Source organism: Camelus dromedarius, chromosome 2, assembly GCF_036321535.1.
Source record: "Camelus dromedarius isolate mCamDro1 chromosome 2, mCamDro1.pat, whole genome shotgun sequence".
Classification (NCBI taxonomy): Eukaryota; Metazoa; Chordata; class Mammalia; order Artiodactyla; family Camelidae; genus Camelus; species Camelus dromedarius.
In genome coordinates this window covers 99013700-99030720 of record NC_087437.1, presented here as the reverse complement: position 1 = coordinate 99030720, position 17021 = coordinate 99013700, and the positions used below count along the sequence as shown (strand labels likewise).

General features: G+C 33.5%; 1 protein-coding gene across 2 annotated transcripts in view; it reads right to left on the bottom strand.

The window, feature by feature from the left end:
• Positions 1–17021, bottom strand: part of USP25 (ubiquitin specific peptidase 25) — a 127596-nt gene that overhangs the window by 72787 nt on the left and 37788 nt on the right. For both annotated transcript variants that reach the window (XM_031457920.2, XM_031457941.2), the window contains exons 5-7: positions 10303–10465; positions 4215–4301; positions 399–536 (exon numbers count right to left, since the gene is read on the bottom strand). In XM_031457920.2, coding sequence (XP_031313780.2) covers positions 399–536; positions 4215–4301; positions 10303–10465 — 388 coding nt within the window. The remainder of the gene's footprint in view (positions 1–398; positions 537–4214; positions 4302–10302; positions 10466–17021) is intronic.

Here is a 17021-nt window from a genome sequence, read left to right as displayed (position 1 = left end):
TCATTCAGAAACCTTTTCTGAGTAATTAAGGAAATCTACCTCCTGCCAGCAAAAACAGGCGTATCAACAGCATGTAATACTATTACTGACACTGGATGACCACACCTTTGTGAAAATTTTTAATTACACATTTGTAAAGTCCTAATTTTACCTATTCTTTTCACTTATTAATTTTAAGTATAATATAAATTAAAGCTTATTTATCATACTTTAAAGATTATTACTATTTTTTAATTTAAAAGTAAATCTTCCAAATAATGTTTTAAGTGGTTCCAGCTTATTTTTATAAAGATAAACAACATCTTCAACTGTCATTTATCTTTGAAAGAACTGTTTAAGGATAAATCAGGTTAAAAAAATACAAATAGTTAATAAACAAGTAAGCACAACAAAGCTACCTGCTGGGAATCATTTGATTTGAAAGCGTCCTTAAGAATTTCAACTGCTCTTGATGGATCAACGTATTTCCTCTTAGTACCAACAAGAAGTGCAAACAGATACCGAAGCTCACGCATAAAAGGCAAATTCCGATGCTCCTATCGGAAAAAAAGGAAAAAATCTTTAAGTGAAGATTAAACTGGTAAACAGATACTCATTTTAAAAGTAACCAAAAATTTAACTGACATAGATTAGGGATGAATCCAGCACTCCTATATCATAGAGTGTCAGTGTCATCTAGGAGACTGAAAGGAGGAAGAGACAAATATGAAGACAGCAGAGGATCCAGCCTAAGCTCACAACTTCAGCATAAATGCCACATATTCATAGCAAATCAAGTCATTACCCAGCCAAAAATATTCTCATTCAAGTCTATTTATTATAATCCTTTCCATTCAGCAAAGCCCAGCTGCTGCTGAGGACAGCAATAACAAGAGCCAGCATTCAATGAATGTTAACCACGTGCCAGGCACTGTTTAAGTACATTACCTCAATAAACCCATTTAAGCAAAAAGCCCTCCTCCTCCATGAAGCCATCGCAGGCCACTCCAAGTCAGTGAGCCTCCAAACTCCATAGCTACTGAAATCAATGTCCTTCACCCAGCAATGAATCACCAACTGCTACTGCTGCATGATAATACTAATTATCAGACTACTATTAGTCTAATAAGTAATTAGACTAGATCCTAATATTAGACTAATGTATCATCCTTCTAATTTTCCTATGAAAACTCACTTTTGTTTCTCAATAAACTGTAAGTTTCTCAAAGACAAGAACATTAATATCTCTCTCACAACTTTTCGCTATACAAAGCAGGCATTCAATTCTCACTGACTAATTAAACCGAACCTTCCAGAAGGAACAAAAACAACCTGATATTATCAATCACCAACAATTTATTTTAAAATAAGAAGAAACCTTTATATAAGAATGTAATCCACATACCTTAGTGAAATATGCTATAGCAACAAAACAGACAAGTAGTTCTTACTATAGTTAGTTCTTAAAGTAACAACTGAACAGATAAAGCTTATATATACTACTTAAACATTAGAAATTTTTCCAAGTTTGTAGAGTTGTCATTCTCAATATTATAAAATTGTAAGTGTGTCTGTGTATGTACAGTTGCTGCCCAGAGTAATATAATCAATTAATAAAGGAATAGTTGTTCCCAGTATGAATTAAAAGATATCCTAAGAAATAGGTGTAAGGGAATAAAATGGATTCCAAATAATTATTTGATCTAAAAACTATGCACACATCACAACAATCAGAAAGTACATAAATTCTAACATAAAAATGCTAAGTTATAGAAAACATGGATTTTATATCAATATGATAAATTCCACCTGTGATGATAAAGGTTAAATGTAAGTTTTAAATGAGATAAAAATTAGTCCATGATTTTTCTGTAGTATTTACTACTCCCAAACAATTGCCCCACATAAATAGGTTTAAGGAGTATAAATACTAAAAAATTTAATCCACAAAATAGTTTCAGAAATATCCTTAGTTTTCTGAGATCAATTTCTTCATTAATCACTCTACCTAAGGCAATGCTGTTTTTTGAGACATTCCTTGCCAAGTAACAAAAATGAAATAAGTGAATTTTGAAAATTAAGTGAAATTCTTCTGAGAAGTATACGTGAAAAGTTAAATACTTTAATATAATAAAACATTTTTGTTCTCAGCCAACCCTTATGGCTAGAAAATCTTGAATTTCAAAAGGCAAAAGAGTGAATCCTGTTAAGACCAGCTACTGTACTTGGCTAAATTATGAAAATACCACCATAAATAGAAACTATTCAAACACAATTCTTCATCATTTTTATCAAGATGTAACTGATGTACAACACACTGTACACTAGAAAATGCACAATTTCTGAGCTTTGCACATGTATACATCCATAAATATAGCACCATGATCAAGATAATGTACCTATCCATCACCCCCAAGTTTCTTCATTCCCTCACTCTCCTCCCTAATCATTCCCAGGCAATCATGGTTCTGCAATTTATATAAATCAAATCATACTCTATGTAGGGAGACCTTTTTTTGTACATAAAGTCTACTTGTACTAATGTCACACTGACACCTTTTTAAAACCTGTCTTTTATCACCTCAATTGAGCTGAATTGAATTGTAACACCAATTAGTGGCTGGTAACTATAAATCCCACGTTTGCTTCAATGATGTCAAGATACAGTATCCATTGCTATTCCCATGCCAAATTAAAGAATAACTTCATTTATGGAATAATCTTTCATAAAACTGCGTGGCATTCTTTATTTAGTGTCTTTTTCAGAACAGAAGTAGAGATTCCTTTAATTCCTTAAACTAAAGGGATATCTAGACATGCAGACCTTTCCACTGTGAGGAATAAATTTCTCTAGAAAGATGCTAAAGATTGGATTCATACATGTCTCTAGTATTCTGCTGATCATTTTCATGACCCCCAAACCAGCTCTGGTACATAAGCATGGATATCACAATTGTTTTTTCAAGTAAGATTACAAAACTGAATGGTCTCATTCAACACTTTAAAGAATAAAAGAAATTAAAACTTTGTAAAGCACTAAAATCCAGGAACATAAAAGCAAAGGTCAAGATACATATGAATAACAAATTGGAAGCAGTAATTCTAAATAACCACATGAATTATAAATATACTTCAACTGAGACATCAGAAGAAAGAACTATAATTAACAAACTGCAACAGAGAGAGGCAGCAGTCCAAAAAGTTTCATGTAAAAATGGTAATGACTGAAAGGGATCTGCTTAATTTCTCTGTAGTATGAGAGGTTGTCAGGTGATTCTGGTTCTCTTTTAAAAATGTCTTGTTTTTCAGTTTGACACTGAGTAGACAAAAAGAGTATAGCTTGAAAAAGCCAATTACAAATCAAATTATATTATAATTTACTGAAACCTAAAACTTTAACTTCTTTGTCTTTGCAGCTAGTCCCCTCGAGGGCTACAGTTTCTTTATGACAAGATCACCAAAGCCCTGCACCTAAGCATATCATCTCTATAATTAATGTTTTCATTAAGTATGAATTTCTGTATGCAAATCAGTCCTACCTTTTGAAAAGCTAACATAAACAGTATAATAACCAGCAACAGCTGACACTTGGTACTTACTATGTACCAGATACTTCTAAGTCCTTTATGTGTTTTATCTCATTTAATTCACACAGCAACTCTATAAAATAATTGCTATTACTATTTACACTTTTCACATAAGGAAACCAAGCAGAAACAGATCAAGTAACTAGCTCTAGCTCCACAGCCAGAACCCAGAAGAGCTGGCCCTGCTGTCTGCGTTCTCTGTCACATTATATTGCCTGTATTAGAAGTTACAGATCTGCACTGCAAAGACAGCCAGTGTAGAACTAATCTTCTAAAGACTTCATCTATAGAAACAATTGAAAAAATTTTTATCTCCACATAATTTTTCAGAAGACAATTGAGGAAAAGACCTGGAATTGAAAATGGTAACCTATAAAGTTTACTGAAATTTGACATTCCTGAAAGAAAAAAGCAATTACTAAAGTGAGACAAAAATTGGTCTATTACTGACACACAGATAAAGAAAAATTCATACTTACAATATACTGACTAAGAATAGGAAGTTACTGTAGTAGTTGAGATTAATGGGTTGACATTCAAATTTGACACTGTTTCATATTCAATTTGGTAAATGTCCCAGAATTAAGCACAGTAAATGAATATGAAGACCATATAAACTCTGCTTAAAAAAATCTTTCAAAATTTTACCTTTTGGTTTCGGGGTAAATCTTGAGCATTTGATGGAGGCTTATAATTCAGAACTAATCTTCTAAATTCCAAAAGATTGAATAATGACTGGAAAAGAACAATAATTTAAGATAACCAAATGGAAAATTCTAAACAGAACTATAAAAATGAGTGGTCTGACCAATTTATTTTTGACAACTAGGCTACTTATACACAGCATTATTCCCACTAGCACAAGAAGGCTTATTTTCTCCCTAAGAAAAAGTCATATTTCTTTTATTTTGACATAACATTCTTGATCATTAACAATATCTACTCTACTGCAAAGCAGAAAATTATACATGAACAACTCAAAAAATAATACTGTATATATTATTAAAAGTTTTAGTTCTTTAAATTACTATCTGCCTAAGCAGTTTCCTCAAAATAAAATGTACACAAATGCAAAGTCAAGAATTTTTTCAACATGTTCAGTATGAGTTATCTAGAGGCACCAATTCTACAAAAATATAGTACAAATACATTTATTGGCCAGATGTTAGGTGACAGAGGCACAAAGAAATTACGTATTAACTCTAATGGTCAAAGAGACACACAAACTAGAAAGGAGACAGATATTTAAATGTAACAATAATGATGTAGCTCCAAGATACAGTAATATTGATCATGTAGAATATAATGAGAGCATATGAAAGATGCCCATGGTTTCCTGGAGCTATGTTTTTAAACTATAGCTTGTAACCCAAGAATGCATCATGGTGAACACTTATTTTAAAAAATAAATAAAATATAATGGAAAATATCAAACCATGTCATAAACAGTGTCTTCACCACAGGGAATTGTTAGTAAGATTTCCATTGGAGATATTTTACACACATATGTATGAGGAAAGTATTTTACTATGTATTCCTTTCTGAGTCAATTTATGAAGCTTGAAAATCACTCCCAAGAGGTGATAATGTATTAAATCTTAGTAAAAGATGGGTTATCCAACTTGCTAGAAATAAAGGTGGCACCACAAATCAATGAGAAAACAGGATTTTGTTTAGTAATTGGGTGTTGGGAAGACTGGTCCACTATATATAAATAGAGTTGGATATAGATATACAGATACAGATGTGGATTAAAGACCTAAATATGAAAGTTAAAACCATAAAACTAGTCATTGTAATATGAAAATACTTAATTAAACAATGTGAACACATGAGATAATTCACTTATTCATTCATTTAACAAGTATTTATGAAGCACCCACTTACACCAGAAACACGACAGGTAGCAGAGAATAAAATATATCAAGTCTCTGCCTCTGTACAATCTTGTGATTGCAGGTTAAAACCATAAGAGTAGATGTTATAAATCAGAAATAATCTGAATACAATAATAATAGGCCAAGAACAGAAACTTAAGAAAGATAAAACACTTAAAAGCCAGAGGAAAAAAAGAGCTAGGAGAAAGACAAGATAAGAATAGTAAAGGAAGTGAGGAGTATGAGATCGCAGAAGAAAAAAGGAGTAGAGAAGGCTTTCAAGTAGACAGTTGAGTATCAGAATAACTGTGGAGCCTTAAAAACATACCTATGTCAGGGACTTCTCAACAAAGATATACAGTACCACAGAAGAGTCCGAAGTACATCAAAGAATCACTGGCAAATTTCATAAGGACAAGATTACCAAAGTTTGAAGGATGTTCCAATATGGTAAGAGTAGGAAAATAATCTTTAGATTTGGCAATTGTGAAGTCACCTTTTTTTGTGTGGAATAGTAGAAGAATAGCAGCAATGAGTCCTGAAGCAATGGGATACAAAGTATGAGGGACAAAGTATGGACTCTAATGTTCTTATGAGGAATTTAAATAGAGAAGAGAATAGTGACAAATCTGGAGAATCTCAATCCCACTTGCATGCTCTGAGCTCCCATTGGAAAACATTTTCCTTCTCTGTGAACACCTATTAGAATTTTCTCTTGTGTGGGTATTCTGGTAATGAAATACTTCAGCTTCTGCTAGACTGAAAACTGTCCTTTAAGAAATTTTTAAAAGACTTTTGCTAAAGTCCTAGATGGCCAGTTATATCTTTTTCCAGCACTTTAAAGATAGTATTTCTGTTGAGAAGTCAACTCTTAGTCTATTTTTGCTCTTTCATAGAGGAGATATGTATTTTTTCCATCTCACTACTTCTAGAATTTTCTGTCTGTAGTTTTTCTGCTTTATTACGATGTGCCATGGCACAGCATTCTTTGTGTTCATAATACTTGGCTCCTATTTCTTCCTGAATGTATAGCATGACCTTTTTAACCAAGTTTGGAATATTCTTTGTCATCTCTTTAAATATTGTTGTTGTCCTCTTTTCTTTTTAGACTGCCTCTGGAACCACAAATAAACTATGTTAGTACTATTCACACCATGTCCATAATATTTCTCATATGCTTTCATCTGTATTTCATGACTTTAGTCTGAAAATGTCCTTTGGACTAACTGTCCAGTTGTCTAATACTCAATGCACTGTTAAACTCATCCACTGATTTTTTTTAACTTCATTATATTTTTCAGTTCTAAAATATTTTTTATAGTTTTTAGTTTTCTATCAAAATTCTCAATCAGGCTTCTAATTGAGCATATTAATAGTTATATAATTAATAATTCAATTTTCAGGTTTCCCTGTAGGTGTATTTCTAATTACCTATAATTTTCTCTTAACTTTTGGACATATTTTCTGATATGATCAATTATGACTATTTGAGCAGTAAATACCATATTAAAAAAACCGGATAAAATTCAGAGTTTGAGATAATATTATCTTCTAACAGAGTTTACATTTCCTTCTGGCAAGCAGCAAGACTGAGACCACCTGCAATCCCAGACCACCTTAATCCAACCAATTCTGAGATAATCTCAAACTAAGATTCACAAAATATAAAGCTTGGCCTATTTTTAGCTCTCAGTTAATCCTGGGTTTAAGCCCTTTAGGATTTAACTAAAAATCTCAGGTGTTTACTAGGGCTCCAAGTCTGTGAGAAACTTGCTTAGCTCTCCAGTCACTCAGCAGCCATTTCTGGAATTGCCTCAAAGATAAAATCAGCCCAAAATATAAAGCTTACTTTAAAAATCCTGTTCTCTCAGAGCATAGCCTCAAAATTCCTCACTGCTTTAGGACTATGTGATCCCCTCAAACAGTTGGTTTTCTTTTTCTTTTATTTTGTTTTGGGCTTCAGCAAAATATGACCAGGTAGATGGCTTAAAATAACAATGTGCTATTACCGAAAGAATTTGTGACCATGGATTATCACGACAAATCACATAAATTAATTTTTTTAAGTCTCAAACACTCTGTACCTTAAATTAGTCATAGTAGTATTAGTCAACATATTCCTTCAAAGGGGTGGGAAAGGATAATTGTCACTACTGCCTAAACTGTGTTTGTGAGTCAAGTCAGACGTTTTGAAAACAAGTATCCTTTCATTCAGTCCAAAGTTCCTATGTGAATTTTGAAGAACACTTGTTAAAGTTTGGCTAAACTCTAGTTAATACCAGACAGCTAAATGGAAGATGAGAATTTAAACACATAATTTGTGGAAAATAAAAAGAGTGATGACAAGAGAGCAAAGGGAGAGATAAACTCTCTATGATGAAGGAGACTAAGGAAAAGCAAGATAAATTCTTCTTGGTGGATTTTTAAAAAATGGAATGGCATCACATATGAACATGTTAAGTGATATTCTGAAATTTTTTGAAAACTTGGGGCATCTTTTGAATCCCATACTTCATTAGAGTGAGTGACAGAAGCACCTTAATACCACCATAGATGATACATGCTCCTTTATAATTCATTCATTCACTCACTTAAAGGGCTCTTCCAACATACCAGACACTCCACTGTACACTGGCATAGAACAACAACCTAGAAGTTGTTGCTCTCTGCCCTCAAGATGCCTGTATTTTTGTCAACCTAGAGTTTCATAATTTTATGCATAAGCAATCACATAGTTTATTATCCAACCCACAACCCTTCTAAGTATCAAAGAGGGCTTTAAGACCAAATAACAGTCACTGATAGACAACGGGAGTAAACTGGGACTGTACCAGGCTAACTGAGAAGTATGAGCACCTTACTTCTGAGCATTTTAGAGGCATCCAAATGGGAATGGTGCTAAGGGTCATCATGAGAAATCCATGGATTACTTGAACTCAACACCCCAAACTAGAGAGGAGAATATATACCTATGAGTAACTACCTAATTTGCTGACATCCTCGTGGAAAAAGCAGCCCAATTAGTACCTTCTACACAAAAGTTCCATTTGAACAGGATAAAAATAGTCCTGACCAAGTAAGAGGTTGATGCCCAATCTAAAGACAGGCTAATACTGCTGGCGTCCAGACGATCACGTAAGCCATTTTCTGTACAATCTTCTGTTTATAGTCCCTTTCTGACATACTGTTCTCCTTTTCTCCCAAAATACTTAGGTTCTGGTACCTAAAGGAACAAGTATAACAAAGCTAACCCTCTAATCAGTGAGCCTCTTCTACTCGCCATACTAGTACAGAGATAGAATCTACCTGTCCAAATACAGGCAACAAAGTGTATTCATGAACACTCAGATTCACAGCCTTGAAATTGTGCTTCATATTTTAAAATGATGCCTCAACTATGAAATTTAGATTGAACAATAAAATGTAGAAGCCCTTTCTAACAGTGCAAGTAAAGTAAACCAAGATAGCCTATTAAGAAGATCTAAGAGAATCTAAGATAACAAAGTTTGAGATGTTGTTGGCATGTAAGTGAATAATTCATACATACTCAAGGCCAGGAACAAAAATATTATTACAAATTTATGTTAATCTATGTATTCCTCAATATTTTAATAGCCTGGAAAACAACCAGCAATAGAATATTATTAACTAGCATATACCACAGTTATTAAAGAGTGAAGCATAAATCCAGGAAAATCAAAGGAAATCAAACTGTATAATATTATTTGCCAGAAGCAAAAAGGCAGAAAAAAGTTGGACATTTTAACATTGAGGTAGAAAAGAAGTTTAAATTACAGACTAATCGCCTAGAGAGCACAATTAGCAACCTTGTAGAAATGAACTAAATAATCTGTTAGTTGCTTTAGTATCATACGAAAGTGGTATATTATGACAGTTTACACCATCACATAGGTTTAGAAAGTTACAAAATGAAGATATTTAAAAAGGACTCATCAGAAACACTAAATAATAAGCTACAATTCAGCTGTATTAGAAACATAAACACAAATATTAATTTTCCTAAATTATTACTTAAAATAATTAAGAGCATGTTATTATTCATAGATTGTTTTATTTAAGGAGATTGTTTAAGGTTTTGAAATCTGATGGATATCATTTTCAATATCTGAGAGTGGTAAAGAATTACTCATAACACAAGAAAGAGTTTAAAAAATAAAAACTAGTCCACATTGAGAAGATGACAGATACCTACGTATACAAGCATTTTTCATTTTCGAATAAGGGGCTCAAGAAATATTTCATTAAGGCGTTTCCAAGTTAGGAAGAGAAATGTTATTCTTGACTTATCAGTATTTATTTTTTACATCAGTCTCACATATGCCTTAAGAATTTGTCAATCTATTCTCCTCTCAACTAAAACGTCCTCTTACATAAAAATAGTATTTAAATGACTATAATTCTTAAATGTCATTTTCTATTATATACAAATAAATCTGATCTGACTCACAAAAAAAAAAAAAAAACCAGTTCTGGTTTCACATCTTGGTTACATCCTTCCCTAAATTTGCAGAGATTTACACACAGTAATATTTTTCTTTCTAATCTGACAACAATTCCTAACAGTAAGGATGGAGGAGAAATTAACTGCAGATGAGAAATTAATTCCAAATAAAGCATAAGTAGTGTTCTATCATTAAAACTCCATACTGGGAGTGAGAAACCAAAGGGTGGGTGGGTGGGTGGGAATACTGCAATCCCCAAATGGTTCATTAGACAGAAAGGCATATTAAAACCTTGTCTGCAGTTTTAAAGTACACGACTAAAAAAAGAAACACAAGTCCAACCCACTTTCCACTGCTGTCACACCCACCAGGTAAGATGTGCATAAAGATCCTTACCTGAATAACAGCACTAAACCAGCAAGTATTGCCAACATTCTTTAGTCCAACAGGAGCTCTGTCCTGCCTTTTTCTATCATAAGGGTTTCGAGAATCCCTCCAAACTTCAGTAGGTGTCCTCTTCAAACATGCTTTATTTTCTGCTATGCTGGCTTCAAGAACCCTTAAGCAATGGGGAGAAAATGATGGGGAAAAAATACAGTATTAATTTAGTCTATATTCTAGGAAATAGCATACTATAAACTAAGGATTTTAATTAATTAAGCTCTGGATAATATATTTGGGGAAGTAATATTTAATGCTAAATTTACTCAAGTGGAAGTTACTTTTCTTTAAGAACACAGCAGTGGCAATGCCAACAAATCAAGAGATATGCAGCCTTTTATTCTCAGAAAAAGGCAATTTCAAACACATAAAGACAGTATTACATATTAAAAATGTTAAATTATGTTTCAACAAATTAGAGGAGAGGTTTAGTGCCAGGACTATAGCACCTAGGTAAGTTTCACTGTATTAAATACATATTTACAATACAATGACTAGATTTTATAACACTTACTTTGAATCATCAAGAAAACATTAAAAAACTGAAAAAACTGCACTTTTACTTCTCTAACCATTAATTTCCTTTTCTATAAAAAAGGATTAAGTTAATCTATGGTTCCTTTTAGTTCTAGAGATCTGTAGTTCTATGACAGCTGAATGAAGAGAATATTTCTATGTTCACTTCTTTATCCAAAAGTCTGCCTAGGGAAAAGCCTAGCTAAATAAATATCTACATATAAGAATAATAAAAGATTAACCTCTTAAAAATCAACTCACCTACAGAGTATCTGAAAATACATCAACTAACACGGCAAGAGTGTGCTACTTTGCTTAGTGGTATTTTTCTTAATTTTAAGCATGTAACAACATGCTGGAAAAGCCTGATTCCCACAGATAGACTAACCATGCATTTTGCCTGCTCAAGATATGTGTTACTTACTATTCTAAATAAGCATAAATAATAGCCAGGTTATCTCACTCCGTTTTGTGTTCATTATAAAAACCTGAGCAAAAGTGAGTCTTTTAACTTCTTGGCTTTTTGAGAAAACTGCATTTGTGCTACACCATCTTTATGCTAAAGATTTTGCTCTATCACATTAATATGAAAATAACATAGCTATCTTCCTTAATCATGAGGGAAAAGTAAATTATTCTTTCATCCCTAACTTTATAACATGAGATTAGATTCAATGCATTAGATTCCAAACTATTACTTAAAATAACTTATGTGAATATAAGATAAAGTCTTTCTTTGGGAATCAGTAAAACCACATGCTGAAAAAGAAAACAGGAAACGTGATACATTAAAATGTAAATATCAAAGTAAACTCACATGTAAAAATAAACAGTTTACACCTCTGTCATTTTAAGGAGTAATCCAACATCAGCAGCAGCACTCTTTGCCCAAATACCAATTTCACACATGCAACCTGAACCTCTGGCGGCTTTTTCTCTTACATCACTTACCACAAAAGATACCAGAACTCCTTGGAAGGTATCTAGATGAGTTGGGGCATAAAAAAATCAGCATTCACCTAGAACATCCCACTGTTACCAGAAACAAATTTTTAAGAACATAAAAGGGAGATAAGGCAACTTGAGAGACTTCCTACTGTTCAAGTTGTACAGAGTTCAGCAATAATATAATAACAATAACAACAACAACAACAATAAACTGGGAGAAATTAAATTTGTACAAGGTGATACTTCAAAAGAGAAAAGTTAACACATAGTATACAAAAGGTAACTATAACAAAAGGTAAATATAACACCAAAATCTGTTTTCTATAAAAAGGTATCTATTTATTGACTTTATAAATGGGAGTGTTTTCATTTGAAAAGTTTGTTCCTTTTGTAACATATGTGTATTAAGGGGTATAAATAAAGGAACCTTATTTCTACATTGGTAATCAGAAGTGAATGAACTAAAACAAGCAATGAGTTCTGGGAAAAGCAGCAACAATACCCTTAACAAGAAAGAAGAACTAGCATCAGTGGTCATGTGTAAGAGATAGAAGAGGCACCCAGCAATTGACTAGCATTGTTGGGCATGTACAATAACCATTGAAAAAGAGGATTCTACAGTATATTCCAAAAGTATAAACTGGTCAAAAGTCAAGGAGAACTACACTCAATCCTAAATCTCCTAGGTGGATGATCCTCTAGTATTATGTATTTTTAAGCTAATCATAATAAAATACTAATAAGAAATGAACCCTTCTTAATGTTAACACATCAGATCACATATATCATGACCAGGCAATGGGGCACACAGACATTAGTTATGGAAAACTTAGGAATACCTGATTTCTACAAAATACACCCAGTCTGCAAAATTTAAAATCTGTTTATGTCACATAAAGTTAATAACAAAATGAGACTCAGCCTCAAGACCACATTGAGTAAAACTAGGTCTTATGTTCCCCAAAAGTGTTAACAACCTACCCCAAATCTATGATATAGACAGCCCTGAAATGATATATATTCTTCTTATCCTAGATCTAGTTAAGATTATAAAAACCAGAAGTATTTTTCTAATGTTTCAATATAGGAAATTCTAACATCCTTCTCTTCAGATCCCTCCCACCAAGAAAGCATACCTCTTGATTTTTATGTTGTATGGAAACATTACATTAAATGTGCTGAGATAACATAAGCGTTTTAGTTCCCTTCTCTACTCTTGGGAGAACGGATGGCCTCAAATGTACCTCTAGGACCAAGCAGCTTCCCTGCAGTTTGTTATACTATTCCACAAAGGAAACTGGGAGGTAAAGAAAGTCAAGGATATAAACTAAAGACACCATCTCCCCAATACTCCTATACACCTTTCCTTATAGAGGTAAGATTAGGTACAAATTGTTAATAACTGAGTAGGGCTCAAGACATACATACATGCTCAATGCTCCTCAAAGTGACCTAAGATAGAAAATTTTTGAAAAGTAGCCACTTCCTAAATCCTATTTATTCTTGGCATGTGTATATACATAATTAAATGTATAAAATTAAATATGCACATAACAATTCAGTCATATGGTAGATGTATTATAATAAAAGTATGGATTTTAAAGAAGTAGATTTATTATAATATTCTTTAACCATAATATAGTATGGTAGAACTATGGTACTAAAAAATGGTGGATGAAAGAATGCCGTGATTTTGTGAGCTCCTTGATTTAGAGCTTATAATATACTGAGATTTTTTTTTTTATTATTATTACCAGGGACGTACAGCATGCTTCAGTAGGTTTCCTTTTATCATCTCCTTCTTTCAATTAAAGGACTTTATAAACTCCTTTATTACATGGCACAAAATTATTAATCAGTCTCTCCCACCAGCATCTGGAGGGTAGGAACATGGACTTATTTCATCCCTAGAGCATGCACCATAACTACTAAGGACTAAACAAGTGTTTGAAACAAATGGGTGATTAAAATATTAGATGTTACTACCGCTTTGGGGTTTTTTGTTTTGGGGGGGGTTTTTGGGGCAAAAGTCCAACCTCTAGCCCAAATAGGAGCCCTCCATTTCAAAGCCCTTGACCCTTTCTATATTCCAGTACTAGCATAATAAATATAAACTTTCTATAAAGCCACATCCTCATAAGGGTTCCTTCCCTGGCCTCACTAAAGTAAAGCCAATGATTCTACCCAGACTTTACAGTGTAAAGTATGCAATAGCTACATTCCAGATATTAAGGCATGCCAGTAGAGAGAGAGAGAGTTCATACTGCAAATCTCAGAGCTCAGAAATAGCTTTTAACAAAATGCAGCACACCAAGAAAGGCAACCCCAACCGTCACAAATCAAAAACCAACCCCAACCACAATCACCTTATCTTCCCAACACTAGTCATAACCATGGCATTCAACAATAAAGAAAGATGACAAAATGTTTTGCTGTCTCTCTTCCTTCCACACACTATACTGAATCTTTAAAGCACTTACGGTATATGTTCACGTTCCCAGTAAAATGTTATTGTACTGATTTAGAGGATTTTTTTTTGCTTATTTTATTTTGTTATTTAAATTGCATTATAGCAGGGAGGGAGGGTGGATGGATGGAAGAAAGGGAGGATTTCCTTAAAAAAACAAAAATCTACTGGTATTATGACTGGGATCACACTAAACTCCTAAGTCAATATAAGGAGATCTGACCAGTTTTATAAGGTTCAGTCCTCCAATTTGTGAAATACAATATATTACCAATTATTTCCATATTCATTAATGTGTCTCAATGATGCTTACTAATTTTCTTCTTGGAAGTTTTTGCACATTTCTTATTAGATTTATTCCTGGTCTTTATAGTTTAGAGTTATAAATGGTAGTTTTTTAAAATTTTCTCCTTATCATTCTTTCTTATACATAAAAAAATGTAATTTTTGTATGTTGATTATCAATTAACATAGCTAGATACATTTTTCCTGATAAGAGTATTTTATTGAGATATAATATACAAATCTTAAATGTATAGTTCAGTGAAATTTTTACCATGTAACCACCATGCAAATCAAGATACAGAAAATTACTATTATTCCAGAAAATTTTCTTATATCCTTTTTCAACAGTGTCCTGTCCAGTCCTCAGATAATCAACATTCTGATACCATAAATTACTTCTGCCTGTCCTTAAATATCACATAAATGGAATCACACAGCAGTTACTCTTTTGTGTCAAATATTTTTCACTCAACGTGTTATTCTGCGGATCCCTTCACATTTTTTAAAAAATGTTTAATGTTTTTAGAAAATGGTTTCTATTACATTGCTTAGTATTCCACCATGTGAATATACTATTGTTTACCAACCTGCTCTTATACATATTTGGTTGCTTACAGGTTTTAGTTATTATTAATAAAGGCACTATGCACTCCTTTCTCGAAGGTCTATATCCAGGAGTGGAAATGCTAAGTCATAGAATAGTATTATTAGAAATTCCCAGTTTTCCAAAATGGCTATACCAGTATACACTCTAACCAACATTATATGACACTTCCAGTTGCTCTGCATGCTTGCCAATACTTGGTACTGTCAGTCTTTTTCATTTTAGTGTTGGATAGTGGTGGCTCTTCTCTAATTAGGTGACTCGTCAAACTTGTACCACACAGATTATCACTAGTGCTGCAATCTATCATATCCAATAAGGCAATTTGCCCACAATTGTATACTGACTACAAATGAAGGAACTCTGTGTTTCTGACACAGAGGCTACCAGTGCATGCTAGACATGTAACACCTGCCAAAAGCTGACCTTTTTCTTGTGGTGAGGAAGGCCGCATTGTATTGGATGTGGCTCTTGCCCACTCCTAGTAGACTGACTACACTGGACGTTCAACCACTTCCCAATCCTCACTCTAGGATTGTCCCTTCTTGGGACTATCAGTGGTTTCTCATCATTATCACTTTTTCCAGTTACAGTGTTGCTGTTCTACTCTGATCAGCCAATTCTGGCCACACTTCTGTGGCCCTTGAAACTAATGTTCCATTATTTTCAATTTTTCCAGACAACTTGTGATCTGACAATGATGTACCTTTTATCATAAAAGCCACTCAAAAATGGAATGATAGTCAAAGCACTGCATGGACCTCTATGCTCCCTACCATCCATGGGCATCTGATATTACTGAGCCTTAAAATTATCCTTACAAATCAACTTAAAAAGATTTGTAATTGACTCCCTCACTTATTCTGGTTCCACACATCTTAAGGCAGTTTCCCCTCATGGCTGCTTCCAAGATTAACAATCAGGATAAAAAGAGTGAGAGCTACAGAGACCTATTTTAAAACTTCAGAATTCTGCCCCAACCATTGCTGGACATGTTGCTTTTTTGTTTCCCTAATGGCCACTCTAGATTGTCTTGGTTAGTAAATCCCCCAGATGGCTCCCAAACTTAATTCCAATTCAGACACCTAGATTTCCTTGTAAGACTGAATGGCCTTAGAGTGTAAAAATAATGATTACTTGGTTGAGTACACTGCTCACGCAGTTCCTCTACGGTGGCCCATGTAGGCCAAAGTGGGAGGCACAATGAGTCGAGGTAAATTTTATAAAAATGCTATTGTTTCCCTCGTACCTGCCCTTCGGAATGAAAGGTCAGGTGCAAGAAGGAAATAACTGGGAAAAAAGTAAAGTGACAACTAGTAGAATGGGACACATGGATTTTGCAGCAGTGGAGGCAGTACAACCCCGGCATATCTGTGTGTATAGGGGACGTTAGATACGGAAACATGAGGAACACTAATAATCTTCGTCTTTCGGAACTGATCGTGGAGCCTTAATGACAGAGAAAAATGCCCTGGTGAGACTAAACCACACACTTTTACTGAGTATAGAATTCTGATAGTTACTGTCCTTCCATTTGTTGAAAATCATTATTTTCATATGCCTTACTGATGCTGATGTGTCAATTTGTCACTTTCACTAATTTTAGGATAACTCTACCTTTTTTCTTGGAGTACTTTTAAGACTGTTTCAGTCCTAAGTGTTCTGGAGTATCACTATAATGAATTACAGTGTGGGTTACTTAATTTTTCTGAAATTTGTCAGACTTTGTGAAATAAGTTTTCTTTTCACTTCTAAAAATTCTGTGATTCTCTCTTTAAATTTTGCCTCTGATCCACTTCTTCCTCTACTGTAACACCAATTAATGAATGTTAGACGTACTCATTTTATTCTCCA